Source organism: Ciconia boyciana, chromosome 1, assembly GCF_034638445.1.
Source record: "Ciconia boyciana chromosome 1, ASM3463844v1, whole genome shotgun sequence".
NCBI lineage: Eukaryota > Metazoa > Chordata > Aves > Ciconiiformes > Ciconiidae > Ciconia > Ciconia boyciana.
In genome coordinates, this window is record NC_132934.1 from 21,807,346 (window position 1) to 21,817,694 (window position 10,349).

Genomic DNA, 10,349 nt, shown 5'->3' on the forward strand with positions numbered 1-10,349 from the left:
CTCGCTACTACCCCTCTCAACAGCTGCGAGCATGTGAAGCCACTGGAGTGGAAGATGTTAATTATCATCAGCTACTGGAATTTCTCCAGGGACTACTTGTGGTTAGAAACGTGCTCCCTAAAGAACTGCACTAGGCACTGGGATCATCTCTCCTGCAGCTTATCTGAGTCCCTCCTCTTAAGCAAGAGAGATAATCAATTAAAACTCCCAATCTTCATTTTTAAGCTTTCTTCTCTTAGGACATGATTGTGTCATTTTCCTAAGCAATCTGAACTGTAAAATATTTTATTTCTGTGAATAGAGTTCCAACAATAGGCATTTTCACATATATGTGAGTTTCCCACAGACTAGGTTTAGCATATATAGATTTTGATTAAAAACCTGGAGAAACAAGTCTAAAATGAAAAAGGGACAAAACCAGAAAACAGACAAATTGATGGACACAACTGTGTTGTTTTTTTTTTCCCCAACAAGAGTCATTTGGACTTCCTTTTTATGGCTAAGAAAAAGCTATGCAGCTTCCCCCCATGTCATCAGAAAACCGCACACACAAAAATGGTCTTTCCCCTTCTGCTTTACCTCCTGCTATTCGGTGGCATTTTGAGTCTAAACTAGTTAGCATCAGGAGCTTGATGTGATGTCAGCAAGTGAGATATTCCCCACAGGGAACCAAAATAATAGTAGATGAGCTGGCAGAAAGATCCCCAGAAAGGGAAATAACATAAAAACAACAGATTCTAAGCCTAGCCCTTTACAGTGACTACTACAAAGCACCTTTAATGACTGAACACATCCTGAAGTGTACCTTGTAGGTCCCTCTGTGTTAGTTAAACCTAGTAATCGCTACCACCCCCACAAAAAGACCAAGTCAGGTCAGTCTCTAGCTGCAGAGAAACTAGGATGAACTCAGTAATCTGCAGGACTTGACTCCCATCGCATGAAGACAAATGCTGAGGACATTCCTCTTGCCCTTTGCTATGGATGACAATGGCACATGTACCCCAGTCCTTTACTAAGTGACACACCAGTCGTCTTTACTAATCTAAGGGAGCTGAAGGGAAACAGGCACCCCGCTCTCCAAGAACACTGTCTCTTTCCTGTAAGGGCATAGGAAATCCCCTTCCACCCCTGGGAGGAAGGGGTAAGCAGGAGGAAGGAAATCAAATGTAATGGAAAGTAAACATGTCAACTGTGAAAACAGTAACCCGCAGTGACTACAGAAATCCTTCCTTGTTATACAGTACTCATTGTCAAGTATTTCAGTTATTCAGTATTTACAGAGTTAAAAACCACACAATTACTGGCCAATTCCCCTCTATAGGCCATTCGTGCTGTTGTATTGTACACCTTCTCCAGTTCAACATCAAATATAATGACTGAGAAGTAGATACAGTCAAGATGAGGGATTGCTTAATTCTTCCAAAATGGTCACTGCTTAATGGCATAGACCCATTAACTCTGGGTCAGCTGCTGTAGGCCTTTACAAGCTAGAGAAGGTAACAGAATACACATTCCCCTGCTGGCATCAAGCGTAACAGAGAAGATAAAAGTGAGCACACAAACACCGAACTGTTATATACAAAAAAAGTTTAATTGAAATACCTGTATAAAAAAATATGATCTCCATACATTTCACACTGTTAAACAGAAGAAAAAAAATCCAAATCCAAGCTGCATAAATGCAACCAGATCACAGAAACACAGCTATTAAAATAAATTAAGGTTTATGACTCTGCCACTCTACCTTCCAGAGCCAATGCACGGAGACTGTACAATGTCAATAATTTAAAACCCTTCCAAACAGCATTACTTTACATTTCTGGTACAATAATACCAGACAAAAGGCATACTGACTAACTTTAAAAAGTCATTCTATTTCCCTTAAATTAGACTTTGTACAACAATTTTCCATCTTCCAACAAAAATTGATAAGGTCAGAAAATTTTTTTTTGTCTTTTTTTTTTAAACAAAAGTTGACAGGAATGCAGAAAAAAAGTGCCATGGGCAAACCACTAGAATTCCCATGGGGAGAAGGAGGGGAAAGCACAGTGTTGAATAACTCTAACCAAATAAATTAACCAAATAAATAGCCACAGCTGAAACCTGTGGGAGGTCTTCTAAACTCCAAACAATAAATAACTGTATAGTACATGGGAAAAAGCAAGTTTACATAAACACATTATACAGGTATGGAAAAAAAGTAAAGTCCTTGAATATTGCATTGATTGTGCATTCAACATGCCCATACATACTTTTAAGACTCGCAGGGTGACAAAAGGCCGGGGGGAGTTGAGAAAGGGGCTTCTCATGCCCAATGGTTAGAGATGATAAAAGGAAACATGAATAAATGTTTCTGATAAAAAAAAGCTGATATACCTGTTCATATTTCTGTGCAGGCTATAGGAAATATTTTGAGCAGCAGAGGTGGGTTGGATTTGGAAAGGGCCAGGGGGCAGGAGTGAAATGTCTGTGTTCAAGTATTCCATCACCAGTGGATGGGACTACTTCATTCAATCACCGAACATGTTCTCCAATGCATCATAGGAGCTGCTTCCTCCAGCACTGAGTCTAAAGGGAGCAAATTCCTATAATGAACTGGATCTTCTTTGGACATACACAGCTCAAAAAAGAAAGTCCCACTGAAGCAGCTTTCAAAAAGGCACTCAAAAGCAAATAAAATCTAGTCCAGGCTCTATGAGAGCAAAAAAGTTTACCATGTATTCAAGAGGTCACTGCTTTCTTAATAAGGTCAGTCTTTGACTAAGTACTGGCCTGCAACTCCCAAACATCAGCGTTTCCAAAGGAAATCTCTCATTCCAAAGCAGAAACCAGCAAAGGGGGAAAATAAAATCAAGTCCCTCAGACAAAGATTCAACTACAGAATAATGAATGCATTTTTCTAGCCCCTCCTACGTATTGGCAGCAGCACTGTGGTCTTTCTGCTTGTAGCTCCCCTCCCAGTGCGAGGTCCTTAGTAATTCACAGACTCTCATTACTTGAGCTTGTGCTAGATACATCAGTATCAAGGGTCCGTAGCCTTATGTCACAGTCCTCAGACTTCACTACTTCAGATTTGTGCATCCATTGATGGTCAAAAATTTGCTCAAGTGTTGGTCTGTCTGAAGGCCTCAGTGAAAGGCACCATTTGATCAGCTGTTGACATTCTGTAATGAACAAAAAAGCAATTTTAAGACTAGGAAAGTAAAAAGACAATCCTGAATAAAAAAAATCCACCCGTTCAAGCTCAAATGTACAGGACTATTAAAAAAAAAAAAAAGAAGCTCCCACTTGACCCCATAACACCATAACAACTCACCAGGTGAAATTCTTCTCCTGAAGTATAATCGTCCCCTCAAGATTTCTTCATCTTGCTCAAAAGGGATGTCTCCGCAAACCATATCATACAGCAGAACTCCCAGAGACCATACTGTTGCTGACCTCCCATGGTATCTGTGGTATCTGATCCACTCTGGAGGGCTATATACTCTTGTTCCTAAAAGCAGGGGGGGGGGGGGGGGGGGGAAGATAAAAAAAGAGGTCAAGGTTTAGAGTGTTTCCCCATTGTTCAACTCCTTCTAGTAGGGCCAAATTAAATTTATAAACTTGTCATTTGGGAGTTAAAAAAAGCTTTTAATTTTTTCAGGGCCAAAGCCACTAGTGGTGTAATTTCAGGTCATCTGCAGGGTTACACCATCAACAGGCTTGGCCCATCCGGTTGTGCTATTTTGTTGCAAGGAATAACACAGCCCATCAGCTGACTGTTTACTGAGGCAAGCTCCCTTTCACTGACCACGTGGCGTCTGCAGCATCACACCAAAAATAGACACAAAAGGACAAAGGGGGCTGGCGGGGAGGAGACGAGAGGGCGGCAAGAAGGTTAAACTCAGGTCTACCGTATTACACAGGGCTAATCTGCTTTATCCAATTCCGCAAGGCAGTAAACAAAATAGGGCCGCTGACGATTTCTACGCTTTTAAGCCCCCCTCCCCGCGCTTCTCTGCGGCAGCTTTTCCCAACCCGCCCCCGGGTGCCGCGGGCTCCGTGGATACCAAACAAAACCGGGAATTCGTGATGCTGGGGGTCACGTGCAGCGGGGCTTCGGGTTTCACAACAAACAGATGTGAGTGCGGCAGCTGGGGCGGGAGGGGGGGAAAGTCCCCCGTTACATCAGTCACACTCAAAGGGCGGGGGAAACACTCCCTTCTGTCACAGGCAGGGCTATTTTCACCTTTCCCATCTCTGAAGTGCCGAGCCCGGCCCTGATGCTAGCGTCGAGTTATTTCGAGGGAGCGTATTTATCCCCATCGCTTTAAAATCTGCAATGCGGGATTTCCAGGACATCGGCAGAAAGGGAGGGGGGAGCTACCGCTTCAAGTTAAAAAAAGCACTGCATATAAAAACTGCGTATCCACACGTGGAAACATCCGACACTAGCGAAGCCTCCATGTAAACAGATCGCCCTCTAGGAAAAAAAAAAAACCCAACGCTTTTTCCAAGACAGGGAAATATAAACTGCTGCGTCACTGCCTGGAATCGCTTCTTTCCTACGCAACTGAACACCCCTACGCTGCTTCGGGTCCAAAGGTTTCCATTACCGATAGACCTCATATGAACCCCTGCATCAGAGGCACCGCTCGCTACTGCCACGCACCAGAAACGGGATAAGCGGCAGCTACAGGGAGGGCATCTCCCCGGGAGGGGTGCGGGGCTCTGGCCAAACCCGGCGCAGCCGGGCCGCCCCAGGCGCAGGGAGGGCACGTACCGTCGAAATCGGTATAGACCGTGTCCTTGAGGAGGGCCCCCGAGCCGAAGTCGATCAGCTTCAGCTCGCCTGTCCTGAGGTCAACCAGCAGGTTCTCGTCCTTGATGTCCCGGTGCACCACGCCGCAGCCGTAGCAGTGGCGCACCGCCTCCAGCACCTGCCGGAAGAACCCGCGGGCCGTCTCCTCGTCCAGGGCGCCCTTCTCCGTGATGAAGTCGAAGAGGTCCTTCACCAGCTCGGGCCGCTCCATGATGATCAGGTAGCCGTCGGGCCGCTCGTACCAGTCCAGCAGCTTGATGACCCCTCTGAAGCCGGAGCCCACCTTCTTCAGGAGGACGATCTCCAGGGGCACCATGACGCCGCTCTGGGCAGAGAGGGGGGCGCGGGTCAGCGGGGGGCGGCGCGGCCCGGGGCGCCCCCGCGCTGAGGGGGGGGGGGCGGGGAGGAGGGAAGGAGGGAGGAGAGGGCGGGGAGGAGGGCGCGGCCGGCGGGCCCCCTCCGCCGCTGCCGCAGTCCGAGGGGCGGGCGCGGCGCTGCGGCGGCGAACCCCCGCCAAATTCCCCTCCGACGCAGAGGCCGCGCCAGCGGGGCGGGCCCCGCCGCCCACACAATAGCCCCGCCGCGGCGGAGCCCCGCGGCCGCGCAGCACCCCCGGAGCTCCCCCGCGGGTACTTACAATCGTGCCCCACTCGGTCACCCTCTCCTTCACCACATGCTTTACGGCGACCTGCGGAGCGGGGAGGAAAGGAGGCGCCGTGAGCGGCGGGGTGGGCACAGCCTGCGCCCCGCGCGGAGGGACGGGCCGGGCCGCGCCCGCAGCCTCCCGCGCCCGCAGCCTCCCGCCCGGGAAGCGCTGTGCGGCCATCCCGCGCCTCACCGGCAAGCCGTCGGCGATCCTGCTCCCCGCGTAGACGGTGCCGAAGCCCCCGCTGCCCAGCACGGAGCCCACCTGGTAGACTTTATCGAACGGCTCCTTCTCCACTTTCACTGGGGAAATGAGAGGGAAACGCACCGCGTTAGTGTCCGCAGCCGCGCTGCGCCAAACATTAAAAAAAATAGGAAAATAATAATAAAAGCCCCAAAATGCTCTGCCCGGTGGACGCGTATTGTGTGCGCTGCCCTAATTCTGCCCAGGGCTTCTTTTTTTTTTAATAAATTGTCTTCTTCAATTAAAAAAAAAAACAACCCCAAAAAAACAAAGGGGGAAAAAAGCGCAGCCCGAAGTTTCGGGGGCTGCGAGGCGCCGTCCCCGCGCACCCCGGGGTACCACGGGGCCGGTTCGCGCCCCGCCCGGCGCGCTGCGCTCGCAGGGGGACACCCCAGCCCCGGCGCCAGCCCCGCCGTACCTGGCTGGAGGATCTTCACCGGCAAGTGGTCCATGCTGGTGGGGCTGCAGATGTGAGCCAGCGAGCCGAACTTGGAGAGCAACATCTTCCGAGGGGGGGGGACGGCGAGTCCCCCGCGGAGGCACCGCCGGCGTCCTCCCGGCTGAGCGCTCGGCGGCGCGGCGCGGCTCTCCTCTCTCCGGAGCCGGCTGGGGGCGGCGGGCCGCCGAGACCTTCTCCGCGGCTCCTTCCTCGGCCGGGAGCGGGCACCCACGGAGTCCTCGGGGGTCCCCGCCGGTACAGATCCACGCGGCGGTCGCACCAAGTCCTCGGGCGAAAGGCGGCCGGCGAGGGCGCCGCTCCCGCTCTCCCTCCTCCAACCGCCGAGAGCCGCTCAGGGCGCCGGGGCGCGCGGGCAGAACCAGAGCCGTCCGCGGAGGCAGGCAGGTCCGGGGGCTGCGGAGCCGCGCGTGAAGCCCGCCCCTGCGGGGGCCGCCGCGGCGGGGAGCGGGCTGGGCGCCGCAGTGGAGCCGTGGCGGGCGCAGGAGCCGCGCCGCCGCCGTGCCTGCCCGCGCGCTTCTGAGCCGGCGGCGCCGCCGAGCCGCCTCTTAACTCCCAATATTTTGGTGCGGGCAGAGAGCGGCGAGCGCGCCGAGGATATCCCTCCGCGGGGGAGGGGGAAACACCTCTCCCAGCCGCCCCAGCGGCCCCCTCCCCTCCGCGCCGGGGCGCCCGCGGTGCCGCGGCCGGGACTGCAGCCGCTCGTCCCGCCCCATCGTGCGGGCAGGCGGGGGAGGGGCGGGGAGCGGGGGGCTGGGAACTACTTATTTGTAGTAACCGGCGCGCAGAGTTACAGACTGTCTGAGGCACGCATCACACATTAGCGGCGGAAAAAAAAAAGGGGGGGGAGGAGATTCTCCTGTTTGCGTTAACGTTTCCGCGCGGCCAATCGAGGGGCGCCTTTTCAAAGGGCTACCGGCGCGGCCAATGAGGAGGGCCCTCATTTGCATGCGGCGGAGCGGGGCCAGGCGGCAGGGCGGGAATGCCGCGGCGCGCCGGGCCCGGCCCGGCCCCGCCCCGCGGCTGCGGGAAGGTCGCGCTGCTCTGCTCTGCTCTGCTCCGCTCCGCTCCGCGCCGGCCGAGACGCTGCGTCTGGGGCCGCGCAGGGGCGGGGCGGTGCCAGCGCCGCCATCGCCGGGGCACGCCGCGCCGCGGCTTCGGCGGACCCGGCCTGCAGTGCAGGCAGCCCGTGGCGCGGCGTGTCAAAGCCCGCTTATTCAGAGGGCCGGTGCTCGCCGGAGTAACGCGTGGCGCGCTCCCCCTGCCCTCCGCGGCGATTTCTCCTTCTCCCCCGCCGCTGCCCCCCCTGGCCTCGGCCGCAGCCCGGCGGCGCGCCAGCGCGGGGAGACGCCGGGCGCCTGCCCTCCGCGCCTGCTTCTGTCAGTCAGCTCCCCTGTGCGGAAGCCCCGCGGGGCCGATGCGGGGGAGCTGAGGGCTTCCCTCCTCTCCCCCGCCGCGCTCAGGCGCCACGCCGGGAAGGACGCGAGGCTGCTCCGCGTCCGCGGCCCTGCCGCTGCTCGCGTCCGCGGCGCCTCAGCCGCCCGGCGCCGCCCGCCCCGCCCCGCCCCGCAGGGGGCGCTGCATCAACAGGAATCGGGGCGCGGCGGCGGCGGGGTGCGGCCCGGCTGCCGGGGGCGGCTTCCCCCTCCCCGGCCGGCTTCCAGGCGGCGTGTAAGTGTCCTCTTCCGACGAGGCTTTTGCAGCGGCTTCCCGTGAGGCACCCTTTTCCATGCGGCTTCGCCCTCCCGCCCGGAGCGGTCCGGGGGAGGCCGTTAACAGCTCTTGGGGCGCTGCCGCCGTGATGCCCCCGGCACCGGTCTCGCTTGAGGGGAGCCCGATCCAGCTGGGAGAGTCCAGGGGGAGAGGAAAGCCCGAGGGCATTCAGGGGATCCTGCCGAGTGTCTGTGCAGCAAAGCTGAGGGCCGCTGATTTAGAAATTAATTAGTGCTGCGCTGGGTGGGTAGCAATATCTAAGTAACTGTTCCAGCAGCTACTGAGATTACTAACCAGATGCGTGTAAGTGCAGAAATGGCGTACAGATGCGCAAGGCTGAAGCTCAGCCGGGGAATACCACACCGTTTGCAGACAACTGAAGCGGTCAGCACCTCCGCATCCCCGGCACTGCCGCCCCTTTTTCACCGCCGCAGTCCCGGGTGCATATGGGAGTGTCTCATAGCCCCGCTGTTGGAAATAGTGAAGTTGGAGTGCCGGTACTGCACGGGGATCCCTAACGTGAGGGTATTTTTGGTCAAGCACTTAAGAGCTGGCAGTCCTTCCCACCCTGGGCACTGGGAGAGCCTTGCAGTTGGCATTGTCTGATAATAGTAGTGCTGTAATCTCGGGCAGTCATGCCCATAAACAAAGCAAGGGCTTCTAGGGAGAGGTAATATCTTTTATTAGATTAGACCAGCTGATGTAAAGGTCAAGTTTTCAGGCGCAGTTTCAACCCTTCATGTCCCGGAATGTGTTTTTTGAAGCTAGATCAGTTGGGCTATAAAAGTTATTACCTCTCGTACAGACCGTGGTATTTGCAGAGGAACCAAACTAAACCATTCAGTTTATTGAGCAGCTGAAAAATTCAGGAGGTTTCATGTTTACAGATTTTTTTTTTTCCTTAAAGCTAATGATTTGGATTTACCAGATAAAGCCATAAGAAGGCTTTTTTGGTTTTTGGTGGTTTTTTTTGGTGTTAGATATCCTGCATTTTGGCTATCTCTAATCACATGAAAGAAGTTTTTAGGAAGTTTCTCCAGATAATGGCATATGCATGCTATACTTACGCTTATTGCTGCTGAAATGTAAACATATACAAACTGTAGGAAGATTTCATGATCTTGCAATGCATGTTCTAGGTCTATTTTAAAGAATTTAGCTGTATCTGCCTTTTGCTATAATCCTTGTCAGTGGCTTGTTATGAATATTGTTTTAAATGGAAAGGAAGTGTTTCTCACTTCCAAAATGAGATCTCTGGTTATTGAAATAGCAAATATTTTTTAAAGAGAGAAAACTGACATTAAATATTAATATGCATAAGTGCTAATTATTTAGGGAATTAACAGTGCAAGTAGTTATTAACTCCTGTTTTTTCCTGTGGCTAAGCATGAAAAATCACGCATGTATCCCAAGTCTGCAAATGTAAAAACATCAGGCCTTTTCATTCCAACTGCATTTGCAATTTCTTAAGTCCATCTTTGTGTTGTCAACCTATGGTAAATCAGTGATATACTTGCCTTGAACCTGTTCAAGAAAATAATACAGAGTTTCCTCAAGATCCTGTTGAGTTTAAGCTACATCTTCTGCAGCTGTAACAGCTGTAATACTTTGAGTCAAAAGAATATAGCATACCTTTACACATCTGTCTTTGAAGCAAAATGGTAATCTAAAACCAACCACAATCAATGTCTGGTATTGATATAACTCCCGATCTGATTTGTATTTTCACAACAGTGTAAAAGGAAGGGTATTTTATATTTAACATTAAAGAAAACAAGGTAGTTACTGTAAAAAAAGTGATAAGGGGGTATTTGTTCTTCGTTCACTTAATTTTGGCAGACAGGCATTTAATTTGTATACAGCTACAAGGACTCTTGGTTTGACAGAATTACAGATGGATCCCAGACGTGGAATTTACCCTGTCTTTACACATAAGCCTTTCATGGGTTTGTGGTGCTCCTTTTGATCTGGCTTGGAACATGCAGTTCAGTGGTCCTAAACAATTATAGCTGCAGAAATATTTTATAAACTAGTTTTGGCCTCTTTAGCAGTGGCTTTGCAACTATAAATGGAAAATCATTCATGGGTAGGATGCCAGTTTGTTCTTTGATGTACAAATCATTTTTCTGTGCAACGGTCCCTGAGCAGGCGTGAGTTTGTCAGGCACAGAAATACAGAAGATCCAGGGGAGTTTCTGCTTGCAGCACAGAGACAGTACCACCTTCAGGCTAGCTTTAATGTCTGTATGGAACCCAGTTCAAAGTTTGCTGTGGCACATCATCAGGTACTGCACTGGTGGCATTAATGTGCTCTAATATATGCCTATAGCCATTGTAGGTCTTCTGGATGGGACTGCCCAAATGCATCTGTTCGCCTAATGTGAATGTAAGGAATGCTGCTAAGAATGCTCTAAGAATGCAATAAAAGTCCATTAAAGTTGATAAGAATATTGGTATTCTCAGGTCTCTCAACCTCCTTGTCATCTTAAT

General features: G+C 52.1%; 1 protein-coding gene across 1 annotated transcript; it reads right to left on the minus strand.

The window, feature by feature from the left end:
* Window positions 1-1,570: 1,570 nt before the first annotated feature.
* PIM3 (Pim-3 proto-oncogene, serine/threonine kinase) lies at window positions 1,571-6,828 on the minus strand. The gene is made up of 6 exons (XM_072860515.1): window positions 6,109-6,828; window positions 5,640-5,749; window positions 5,439-5,489; window positions 4,763-5,126; window positions 3,317-3,493; window positions 1,571-3,164 (listed from the first exon to the last, which is right to left on the minus strand). Exons 1-6 carry the CDS (start codon window positions 6,191-6,193, stop codon window positions 2,980-2,982), a joined length of 972 nt encoding a protein of 323 aa, XP_072716616.1. The 5' UTR covers window positions 6,194-6,828; the 3' UTR covers window positions 1,571-2,979.
* Window positions 6,829-10,349: the final 3,521 nt, after the last annotated feature.